Here is a 12,696-nt window from a genome sequence, read left to right as displayed (position 1 = left end):
TCCACCTCAGAACATCCAGGTGTGTCCTCAATGCAGAAAGAGGTTAATCTTATTTCCCACTATGGCAATGTGCGTTTACATTGGATCTCCGGGGGGTAATAAATCCATCGGTCATGTGACTTCTTCCAGATCTGTGCAGTAATCCAGTGTGAGACTTCCTAGAATAAAGACCGCTCACTGCTGCTCTCTCTCCTTGTACAGGGGACTGGTCTTGTATCTGCCCCTTCCTGTAGTAGGTGGAGTCTGTTGGACTCCTCCCACAACTCTGCTCTCTCCCCTTGTGCAGGGGGACTAGTCTTGTCTCCGCCCCCCCACTCCTGTAGTGGGTGGAGCTTGCAGGGTCCCTCCCACAGCTCTGCTCTCTCTCCTTGTGCAGGAGGTCTGGTCTTGTCTTCGCCATTCCCACGGCTCTGCTCAGGCTATGATGATGTCACGGCTACTTTTACAAGGTAATATCTGGGTTTGCAATGACATTTGTTGCTCACAAAGTGAGATTACAGTGGGGAAAATAATGATTTGCTCCCCTGCAGATTGTGTAAGTTTGCTCACTTACATAGAAATGGCGGGTGTATAATTTTTATCATCGGTGTATTTTATATGATAGAGACAGAATATCAACCAAAAATCCAGGAAAAACACATGATACAAATGTTATAAATGGAGTTGAAGCTCAGCGAGTAAAATAAGTATTTCTTTCGTTCATTGACGGACACCGCTTCAGATCTTCATAACCATTGGGTTATACTGCCCCCTGCAGGAGTAGGACACTAGGCAGAAAAAGAATCTGGCTACGCCTATGGGCGGTCCCAGGAGGTACACGCCCCCTCTCTGCTATAGATATTCAGTTTTCTTTCTGCCTAGTCAGGAGTGAGGATCTCGTGCATTGCTGGGATCTCTGGTCCTGGCAAATTTTCCTTTCTAGATAGAAATGTTTGTCCTGGATTTTTTTCTGTGAGATCAGCTGCCATACTGGGCGAGGGGCTGGATAATCTAGATCCAGTGGTCCCCCCAGTCTGGCCAGCGAACGCGCAGTAGGTCTCGGCCCAAGTTGCAGCGTTCCTCCTGTCTGACAGCCCTCCATTTCCATGGCGAGGGGTTCTGTCTGGAGCAGTGCCAACTTGGTTCCTGGTATGGGGAGTAGCTGTCCCCCCTCTCCCCCTTGAGCGTTGTTTGGTAGACGCGGGCCCCTCCATGGGGCAGTCAGACCCCCCCGTCTGGTCCACCTCCTGGGGTAGGGTCAGGGCGCTATGCTGGCGGGGGGGACGGGGGTTGCGCAATCAGCAACCGGATATTCGGCTGTGCTGGGGGAGAGGGGCGGTGGCTCCTGCCAGGGCCCCCTGTCCTGCCTTTGCCTGTCCTTAAGACCTAGGGATCCCTCCTGGTGCCACCAATTTGTTGTAGCCTTGTGCTGCAATGCAGGGTGGCCATGTTTGTGTAGTCTGGCGGCCATTTTGTGGGGGTTTGCCATAGAAAACAGCCAGGGCCATGTCTGTGGAGCCTTCTGGGCAGCCTTTTCATCGGTGGGAGCCCCTCCTCATCCCCTGGTGCTGACTCCTGATCGCTGCATGTGTAGTGCAGATTCTCCTAGTGGCTGCGGTGCCTGGTTTCTGCAGGGTGGTGAGTCTCAGTCTGGGGGGGATCCTCTCCCTCTCTGATGAGGATCACTTGGTGCTCTGTAACTGGTAACCGAGTGGCGCTGTCAGAGCGGTGGGGGTTGTTCCTTAGCAGTGTTTTACACTTTTTTTTTTTTTTTGTGGGGTCCCCCTGGTGACTCATGGAGTCTTCGGCACACATCTCCCCACCTGATCCCCTCTCTGATGCTGCGGTGTCCATCCTGACCTGAGATTTGCACAGCTCTGCCACCCAGCCCTGTGCAGGATAGGACAGATTCTGATAAGTAGGACATCTCTTCATATTAGATGAGAAGAACTTCAGAACTTTTCCATACATGAGTGTCAGTCTGTGGAGGAGGGCCATGTGTTGATATTCCAACCGGGTGCGCTTCAAACATGACGGCTGGTAATTCATTAGAAGTTGAAGACTTTTTTTATGAGCTGTCAGTACATCTTGTGCTCCGAACGGTTGCAGAAACAAAATGAGTGTTTACATTATAAACGGCACGCATGATGGGCCGCAGCTTGTGCGAGGAGCCGAGAAACTGGTTTACTTCCAGCCTAATAAAAAAGATAAAATTTATGTTCAGCTCATCAACATTCGCATAGTGAGAGCCGCACACTCTCCTTTCCTTTCTTCATTCTCCTTTCCTTTCTTCATTCTCCTCTCCTTTCTTCATTCTCCTCTCCACTCTTCATTCTCCTCTCTCCATTCTTCCATCTCCTCTCCACTCTTCATTCTCCTCTCCACTCTTCATTCTCCTCTCTCCATTCTTCATTCTCCTCTCTCCATTCTTCCATCTCCTCTCTTTCCATCTCTTCTCCTCAGGGCTGGGCTTGGCTCACAGCAGCTTCTCTGTGCTCCGGCTGCTCAGCTGTCAGATAATTGTCAGCACTCATTGTTTCCTCAGTGGCTCCCATGTTTATTATTATCTGCTCATCAGTCCCACCTACAGCCAGCCCCTTCTGGCTATTTAAACTGCCTTGTTCATTCCTTTCGTGCCTTCGCCTGGTCAACACATATCCTGAGTGTCTCTGCTGTGTTCCTGTTAAAGACTTTGCCCAGCTGACGTCCCTTCTGGTTCCTGATCCTTACCTTCTGCTTCAGACTACGCTGATTTCTGGCTCCCTGATCACTGGCTTTTCTGATTTCCCTTTTTCTGTTTCCACTCCCTGGCTTATGTTTTGATTACGTTTCTTATCTGTACTATATTTACTATTACATTAAAGGTGTGACTTACTGCATTTTCTGTCTCAGTCTGATTCATGGTTCCTGACATTTAGGCGAAGGCCATGATCTCAGAAAATGCAGGCAATCCACCTAGTGGTTATATTTTTTTCCAGATTGGATGAGCAGGACCACCGCATGGTTCAGTTTGCCATAGTGTTACAGACGCTCCTGATTCATACTGCTCACCTGGATCCTCCCACTGTGGCTGTTTCGGTACAACCAGTGTTTGCAGGCTGTCCCTGCTGTTGGTCCAATCTCTGTGCAGGACCCCGCCTTGAATATTACCTATAAGAGGTATGTCTGATTCCACCCTGCTTCCCCAGCATTTTGGGGCCAATCCAGTTCAATGCAGAGGGTTTCTCAACCATGTTGGGATATACTTTGAGATGCTGCCCCAGGTGTTCCCCACGGACAGAAGCAAAGTAGGCTATATTATTTCTTTGCTTTCTGATAGAGCCTTGGCCTGGGCAAACCCTCTATGGGAGATGCAAAAACCCATTGTCCCGAGTTACCCTGAGTTTGTGGCTTCCTTTTGAAAGGGTATTTGACGTTACCACATGTTCCACTTCTGCTGCCAAGAACCTCATGTCCATGAAACAGAGTATGAGAACTGTTGCAGATTATGCTATTGAACTCTATACTCTGGCAGCAGAGGTTGCTTGGAGCATTGAGGCCCTCGTGGCTGCTTTTTCTCATGGTCTCTCGGATAACATTAAAGATGAGATAGCAGCCCGAGAAATACCTACGGATCTGCAGAAGTTAATCACGTTTGCCATCTCATTGACTCCAAGAGAGACCTTCCTTTAAGGAGCACTTGCGGAAGCCTCCTGTACGTTTTGGCTCCGAGCTTTGCATTTCCACCTATTTCTCCCTTACCTCCCATGCCTCCTGTTACCAAGTCAACCACCTTGGGTGGCGTTTTTGCGTCCTCAGCTATCCTGAAGGATAAGCCTCTAATTCCGGTTACCCTTTCTTGGTCTGAGTTGTCCATCGATACACAGGCTCTAATCGATTCTGGGGCTGCAGGCCTGTTCATGGATAATGCCTTCATGTCAAAGCACTGGATTCCGCGGCAGCTTCGTGCCACTCCACTTGCCATTGAGGTCATTGATGGGAGACCCTTACATCCTGCTCATGTATCTCATGAGACTGCTCTGTTGACCATGGCTGTAGGGGCTCTTCACCATGAGATAATCCAATTTCAAATCATTTCCTCTCCTCAATACCCGGTAGTCATTGGTTATCCTTGCTTACAGAGGCACAGCTCCTCTTTTGATTAGCATCGCGCTGAGCTTCTTTCCTGGTCGCCACAATAAAGTAAGACATGTTTTCAAAAAGTGGTTAAGGTCTTGTGAATCTCTTCACACTCCTTGCCAGCGGACTACCGCAAATTTAGCAATGTTTTTCATAAAGGTCAAGTCGGTAGTTTGCCTTCACACCAGTCATATAATTGCGCAATAGACCTTCAACCTTGTGCCATGCCCTCTCGTGGCCGGGTCTACCCTTTGTCTTTCCCGGAGGAGAAAGCCACACAGGACTATGTTGCCGATTTTATTTTCTCAAGGGTTTATCCGCAAGTCCTTGTCTCCTGCCAGTGCTGGCTTCTTTGTGAAAAAGAGGAGTGGTGAACTGAGACCTTGTATCAATTTATAGGGGTCTCAATACCATCATGATTAAGAATGCTTATCCGATTCCATTGATTATGGAATTATTTGACTGCCTAAAGGGAGCCACGGTTTTCACTAAGTTTGATTTTGAGAGGGGCATACAATCTCGTGAGGATCAAGGAGGGCGATGTATGGAAAACTGCCTTTAATACCAGTACTGGACATTACGAATACCTCGTAATGCTGTTTGGTCTCTGCAGCGCTCCTGCAGTTTTTCAGGAATTCATCAACGATGTCCTCGTGAGATTGCAGCAATGTGTGGTGGTTTATCTCAAGGATATTCTCATATATTCAAAATCCCTAGAGAGCCACCACACAGATGTCTCCCGTGTGCTACAGAGGATGACGGAAAATAGCCTGTATTGTAAGTTGGAGAAGTGCCAGTTCCATTGTGAACAGGTTACATTTCTGGGTTATGTCATTTATACTGCCAGTTTTTCGATGGACCCAGAGAACTATCTACAGTTCTACAGTGGCCTCAACCTATAGGTCTACGTCCGCTACGTTTTCTTGGCTTTGCCAATTATCTGAAATGTATTCGGAATTTCTCTTCTCTGGTCAAACCCCTGACTGATATGACCAGGAAGGACAGCAGCTCACAGAGTTGGTCTCCGGATTCCATTAAAGCCTTCTGTGTACAGTTGGGAATTCAGCTTTTATTCTCCTCAGCGTATCACCCACAGTCCAATGGGGCCACAAAACGAGCCAAACAAGCCTTATAGCAGTTCCTATTTTGCTATATTTCTGACCACCATAACTGCTCAGACCTTTTACCTTGGGTGGAGTTTGCTCACAATAGTGCCATCAATGCTGCTTGCCGCTTGTTTCTATTTATTGCGAATTATGGTTTCCAGCCATCCATGTTGCCTGACATATTTGTTCCTCAAACAATTCCTGCGTTAGAGGAGCATCTCTGTGATCCCATTCACTTGGGTGCAGATCAAGAGTCCTTGCGATGTGCCAGTGATAGGTACAGGTTCCTACCAGGTTGGGGAGAGGGTCTGGCTGTCATTTTCGTAACCTCCACCTTCGTGTTCCCTCACTGAAACTGGCACCGCGCTATATTGGGCCTTTCAATATCCTCCGTAGGATCAACCCTGTGGCTAACCTTCCTTCTAACATGCGTATTTCAAATGTATTTCATGTTTCCTAATAAATTCTTTGGTGTGCAACCGCTTAACCACCTCGCTACCACGTCCTTGCCTGTTTTCAGATTTAGAACCGTGAGGAGTATGAGATACAATAGATCATTGTCTCCCGTAGGTTCCATGGGCGCATAAAGTACCTTGTTCTTTGGAGAGGATATGGCCCGGAGGAACGCTCTTTGGTCTCATTGAGGAGGGGGGTACTGTCAGGGCTGGGCTTGGCTCGCAGCTCTCTTCTCTGTGCTTATGCTGCTCAGGTGTCAGGTAATTGTCATCACTCATTGTTTCCTCAGTGGCTCACCTGGTTATCACGATCTGCTCATCAGTCCCGCCTACAGCCAGCCCCTTCTGGCTATTTAAGTAGCCTTGCTCATTCCTTTCGTGCCTTTGCCTGGTCAACATATCTGGAGTTTCTCTGCTGTGTTCCTGTTTAAAACTTTGCCTGGTTGATGTCCCTTCTGGTTCCTGATCCTGACCTTATGCTTCCGACTACGCTGATTTCTGGTTTCCTAATCATTGGCTTGTCTGATTTCCCGTTTTTTGGCTTCTGAACCCTGGCTTATGTTTTGACTATTTTTACTGTTCTGTACTATTTTACTGTTCCATTAAAGGTGTGATCTTTACTGCATTTCTGTCTCAGTCTGACCCCTATCTTCCATCTCCTCTCCTCTCTCTTTTCTTCCATCTCCTCTCCTCTCTCTTTTCTTCCATCTCCTCTCCTCTCTATTCTTCCACCTCCTCTCCTCTCTATTCTTTCACCTCCTCTCCTCTCTATTCGTCCACCTCCTCTCCTCTCTATTCGTCCACCTCCTCTCCTTTCTATTCTTTCACCTCCTCTCCTCTCTATTCGTCCACCTCCTCTCCTCTCTATTCGTCCACCTCCTCTCCTCTCTATTCGTCCACCTCCTCTCCTCTCTATTCTTTCACCTCCTCTCCTCTCTATTCTTTCACCTCCTCTCCTCTCTATTCGTCCACCTCCTCTCCTCTCTATTCCTCCACCTCCTCTCTTCTCTATTCTTTCACCTCCTCTCCTTTCTATTCTTTCACCTCCTCTCCTCTCTATTCGTCCACCTCCTCTCCTCTCTATTCGTCCACCTCCTCTCCTCTCTATTCGTCCACCTCCTCTCTATTCTTCCACCTCCTCTCCGCTCCATTCTTCCACCTCCTCTCCTCTCCATTCTTCCACCTCCTCTCCTCTCCATTCTTCCACCTCCTCTCCTCTCCATTCTTCCACCTCCTCTCCTCTCTCTCTCTCTCCATTCTTCCACCTCCTCTCTCTCTATTCTTCCACCTCCTCTCCTCACTCTCTATTCTCCCATCTTCTCACTCTCTATTCTTCCACTTCCTCTCCCCCCTCTCTCTCTATTCTTTCACCTCCTCCCCTCTCTCTCTCTCTCTATTCTTCCACCTCCTCTCCCCTCTCTCTCCATTCTTCCACCTCCTCTCTCTCTCTCCATTTTTCCACCTCCTCTCCTCTCTCTCTCTCTCTCTATTCCACCTCCTCCCCCCTCTCTCTCTCCATTCTTCCACCTCCTCCCCTCTCTCTCCATTCTTCCACCTCCTCCCCTCTCTCTCTCTCCATTTTTCCACCTCCTCTGGTCACAATGTTGATTTCCATGGTCAGTAGTTGGGTAGGATGTTGCTCGTTCTTCTATCAGCAGTGTATATGGAGGGTTGTCATTGGCTGATGAGGCACACAGGGAAGGTCCTCCTCGGTCAGCTGACGGTGACATTGCTCAGTGTGGGGATGTGATGATGAAATTGGTTTTCTATAGAATGAGATTGGGTATTGATCTGTGATAACCATAAACCATCCTGTGTGTGGGTGTCAATCGATGATCCGTGTCTTTATGTCTCTCTAGGTGTGGGACGGAGTGGACAGCGGGAAGTGTCTGCGTACAATCACAAGTCACCGGCTGGCGGTACGGGACGCTCAGTGGTCTACCTGCGGTCAGAAGATTCTCACCGGCAGCTTTGACTCCACTTTACATTTAACTGACGTGGAAACAGGTCAGTCCAATTCACCGAATCCAATCCACCCAGAACCACGCTGATAGAGAAGATCACAGCATGCGGTCAGCTCCGCCCAAAAGTGAGAGCACAGCATGCGATCAGCTCCACCTAAAAGTGAGAGCACAGCATGTGGTCAGCTCCGCCCAAAAGTGAGAGCACAGCATGCGGTCAGCTCCGCCCAAAAGTGAGAGCACAGCATGCGATCAGCTCCACCTAAAAGTGAGAGCACAGCATGTGATCAGCTCCACCTAAAAGTGAGAGCACAGCATGTGGTCAGCTCCACCTAAAAGTGAGAGCACAGCATGCGGTCAGCTCCGCCCAAAAGTGAGAGCACAGCATGCGGTCAGCTCCGCCCAAAAGTGAGAGCACAGCATGCGGTCAGCTCCGCCCAAAAGTGAGAGCACAGCATGTGGTCAGCTCCCCTTAAAAGTGAGAGCACAGCATGAGGTCAGCTCCACCTAAAAGTGAGAGCACAGCATGCGATCAGCTCCGCCCAAAAGTGAGAGCACAGCATGTGGTCAGCTCCACCTAAAAGTGAGAGCACAGCATGTGGTCAGCTCCACCTAAAAGTGAGAGCACAGCATGTGGTCAGCTCCACCTAAAAGTGAGAGCACAGCATGCGGTCAGCTCCGCCCAAAAGTGAGAGCACAGCATGCGGTCAGCTCCGCCCAAAAGTGAGAGCACAGCATGCGATCAGCTCCGCCCAAAAGTGAGAGCACAGCATGTGGTCAGCTCCACCTAAAAGTGAGAGCTCAGCATGCGGTCAGCTCCGCCCAAAAGTGAGAGCACAGCATGCGATCAGCTCCGCCCAAAAGTGAGAGCACAGCATTAGGTCAGCTCCACCTAAAAGTGAGAGCACAGCATGTGGTCAGCTCCACCTAAAAGTGAGAGCACAGCATGTGGTCAGCTCCGCCTAAAAGTGAGAGCACAGCATGTGGTCAGCTCCGCCCAAAAGTGAGAGCACAGCATGCGGTCAGCTCCGCCCAAAAGTGAGAGCACAGCATGCGGTCAGCTCCGCCCAAAAGTGAGAGCACAGCATGTGGTCAGCTCCCCTTAAAAGTGAGAGCACAGCATGCGGTCAGCTCCGCCCAAAAGTGAGAGCACAGCATGTGATCAGCTCCGCCCAAAAGTGAGAGCACAGCATGTGGTCAGCTCCACCTAAAAGTGAGAGCACAGCATGAGGTCAGCTCCGCCCAAAAGTGAGAGCACAGCATGTGGTCAGCTCCGCCCAAAAGTGAGAGCACAGCATGCGGTCAGCTCCGCCCAAAAGTGAGAGCACAGCATGCGATCAGCTCCGCCCAAAAGTGAGAGCACAGCATGTGGTCAGCTCCACCTAAAAGTGAGAGCACAGCATGAGGTCAGCTCCGCCCAAAAGTGAGAGCACAGCATGAGGTCAGCTCCGCCCAAAAGTGAGAGCACAGCATGCGGTCAGCTCCGCCCAAAAGTGAGAGCACAGCATGCGATCAGCTCCGCCCAAAAGTGAGAGCACAGCATGTGGTCAGCTCCACCTAAAAGTGAGAGCACAGCATGAGGTCAGCTCTGCCCAAAAGTGAGAGCACAGCATGTGGTCAGCTCCGCCTAAAAGTGAGAGCACAGCATGCGGTCAGCTCCGCCCAAAAGTGAGAGCACAGCATGCGATCAGCTCCGCCCAAAAGTGAGAGCACAGCATGTGGTCAGCTCCGCCCAAAAGTGAGAGCACAGCATGGGGTCAGCTCCGCCCAAAAGTGAGAGCACAGCATGAGGTCAGCTCTGCCCAAAACTGAGCGAACAGCGTATGGTCAGCTTTGCCCAATACTGAGATCACATATGGTTAGCTCCGCCCAAAACTGAGATCACATATGGTCAGCTCTGCCCAATACTGAGATCGCATATGGTTAGCTCCTCCCAAAACTGAGAGCACAGCATATGGTCAGCTCTGCCAAAACTGAGAGCACAGCATATGGTCAGCTCCGCCCAATACTGAGAGCACAGCATATGGTTAGCTCCGCCCAATACTGAGAGCACAGCATATGGTCAGATCCGCCCAATACTGAGAGCACAGCATATGGTTAGCTCCGCCCAATTCTGAGAGCACAGCATATGGTCAGATCCGCCCAATACCGAGAGCACAGCATATGGTCAGCTCCGCCCAATACTGAGATCACTGCTTTGCATAGTGGCGGCGGGTTGGAGGTGATTCTGGTCTCTTCTATCGCTGGCAGTCATAACCAGGCCATTGGATGGAGTCATAAACTCCTCTGGGCTCTCAGGAATTAAATAATTCACACTGTGAGAGTGACGTCATCATTTTATCTCCGCCCACAAAGGAATCTGTGAATGAATGAACTACAAATACCATCTTCCACCGTGACTGGCAGCTTGTAGCTCTGAGTGATCTGTAAGGGGGGAGGGGCACTCTTCTAGTTTGATGACATTTTCTAACTAAAAACCTGTACAGAGGGAGAGGATAGATGGAGGATGTGTCTGCAGGAGCCTGACATTGCACCCACCATCTGCTAGGGCACCCATTCCCTGATCCTCCGATTCCCTGATCCTCCGATTCCCTGATCCCTAGATTCCCTGGTCCTCTGATTCCCTGATCCTCAGATTCCCTGATCCTCAGATTCCCTGGTCCTCCGATTTCCTGATCTCCGGAAATTCCCTGGTCCTCCGATTCCCTGATCCTCCGATACCCTGATCCTCCGATTCCCAGGCCCTCCGATTCCCAGGCCCTCCGATTCCCAGGCCCTCCGATTCCCAGGCCCTCCGATTCCCTGGTCCTCCGATTCCCTGGTCCTCCGATTCCCTGGTCCTCCGATTCCCTGATCCTCCGATTCCCTGATCCTCCGATACCCTCATCCTCCGATTCCCAGGCCCTCCGATACCCTGGTCCTCCAATTCCCTGATCTCCGGAAATTCCCTGATCCTCCGATTCCCAGGCCCTCCGATTCCCAGGCCCTCTGATACCCTGATCCTCCGATTCCCAGGCCCTCCAATTCCCAGGCCCTCCGATTCCCTGATCCTCCGATTCCCTGGTCCTCCGATTCCCTGATCCTCCGATTCTCCCTGATCCTCCGATACCCTGATCCTCCGATTCCCAGGCCCTCCGATTCCCAGGCCCTCCGATACCCTGATCCTCCGATTCCCAGGCCCTCCAATTCCCTGATCCTCCGATTCCCTGGTCCTCCGATTCCCTGATCCTCCGATTCTCCCTGATCCTCCGATTCTCCCTGATCCTCCGATTCCCTGATCCTCCGATTCCCTGATCCTCCGATTCCCTGATCCCTAGATTCCCTGGTCCTCTGATTCCCTGATCCTCAGATTCCCTGATCCTCAGATTCCCTGGTCCTCCGATTTCCTGATCTCCGGAAATTCCCTGGTCCTCCGATTCCCTGATCCTCCGATACCCTGATCCTCCGATTCCCAGGCCCTCCGATTCCCAGGCCCTCCGATTCCCAGGCCCTCCGATTCCCAGGCCCTCCGATTCCCTGATCCTCCGATTCCCTGGTCCTCCGATTCCCTGGTCCTCCGATTCCCTGGTCCTCCGATTCCCTGATCCTCCGATTCCCTGATCCTCCGATACCCTCATCCTCCGATTCCCAGGCCCTCCGATACCCTGGTCCTCCAATTCCCTGATCTCCGGAAATTCCCTGATCCTCCGATTCCCAGGCCCTCCGATTCCCAGGCCCTCTGATACCCTGATCCTCCGATTCCCAGGCCCTCCAATTCCCAGGCCCTCCGATTCCCTGATCCTCCGATTCCCTGGTCCTCCGATTCCCTGATCCTCCGATTCTCCCTGATCCTCCGATACCCTGATCCTCCGATTCCCAGGCCCTCCGATTCCCAGGCCCTCCGATACCCTGATCCTCCGATTCCCAGGCCCTCCAATTCCCTGATCCTCCGATTCCCTGGTCCTCCGATTCCCTGATCCTCCGATTCTCCCTGATCCTCCGATTCTCCCTGATCCTCCGATTCCCTGATCCTCCGATTCCCTGATCCTCCGATTCCCTGATCCCTAGATTCCCTGGTCCTCTGATTCCCTGATCCTCAGATTCCCTGATCCTCAGATTCCCTGGTCCTCCGATTTCCTGATCTCCGGAAATTCCCTGGTCCTCCGATTCCCTGATCCTCCGATACCCTGATCCTCCGATTCCCAGGCCCTCCTATTCCCAGGCCCTCCGATTCCCAGGCCCTCCGATTCCCTGATCCTCCGATTCCCTGGTCCTCCGATTCCCTGGTCCTCCGATTCCCTGATCCTCCGATTCCCTGATCCTCCGATACCCTCATCCTCCGATTCCCAGGCCCTCCGATACCCTGGTCCTCCAATTCCCTGATCTCCGGAAATTCCCTGATCCTCCGATTCCCAGGCCCTCCGATACCCTGATCCTCCGATTCCCAGGCCCTCCGATTCCCAGGCCCTCCGATTGCCTGATCCTCCGATTCCCAGGCCCTCCGATTCCCAGGCCCTCCGATACCCTGATCCTCCGATTCCCAGGCCCTCCGATTCCCAGGCCCTCCGATTCCCTGATCCTCCGATTCCCTGGTCCTCCGATTCCCTGATCCTCCGATTCTCCCTGATCCTCCGATACCCTGATCCTCCGATTCCCAGGCCCTCCGATTCCCAGGCCCTCCGATACCCTGATCCTCCGATTCCCAGGCCCTCCGATTCCCTGATCCTCCGATTCCCTGATCCTCCGATTCCCTGATCCTCCGATATTCCCTGATCCTCCGATATTCCCTGATCCTCCGATTCTCCCTGATCCTCCGATTCTCCCTGATCCTCCGATTCCCTGATCCTCCGATTCCCTGATCTCCGGAAATTCCATGATTCTCCAATTCCCCCGAACCTCCGATTCCTCCGTCCCCTGATTCCCTGGTCCTCTGGATTCCCCGGTCACCTGATTTCCCTGATCCTCCGATTCCCAGGCCCTCCGATTCCCAGGCCCTCCGATTCCCTGATCCTCCGATTCCCTGGTCCTCCGATTCCCTGATCCTCCGATTCTCCCTGATCCTCCGATTCCCTGATCCTCCGATTCTCCCTGATCCTC

General features: G+C 51.6%; 1 protein-coding gene across 1 annotated transcript in view; it reads left to right on the top strand.

Annotated features, from left to right (window-relative positions):
* The window catches only part of WDR25 (WD repeat domain 25), a gene marked incomplete at its 5' end in the record, with an annotated part of 97,978 nt that overhangs the window by 41,321 nt on the left and 43,961 nt on the right, over positions 1–12,696 (top strand). Inside the window, one exon of the mRNA XM_082274998.1 lies at positions 7,519–7,666. Within this exon, the coding sequence (XP_082131124.1) occupies positions 7,519–7,666 (148 nt within the window). The remainder of the gene's footprint in view (positions 1–7,518; positions 7,667–12,696) is intronic.

This window comes from Pelophylax lessonae (genome assembly GCF_965119305.1).
Source record: "Pelophylax lessonae genome assembly, chromosome: 13".
NCBI lineage: Eukaryota > Metazoa > Chordata > Amphibia > Anura > Ranidae > Pelophylax > Pelophylax lessonae.
The sequence above is the reverse complement of the archived record's forward strand: the minus strand, read 5'-3'. Positions and strand labels throughout refer to the sequence as shown.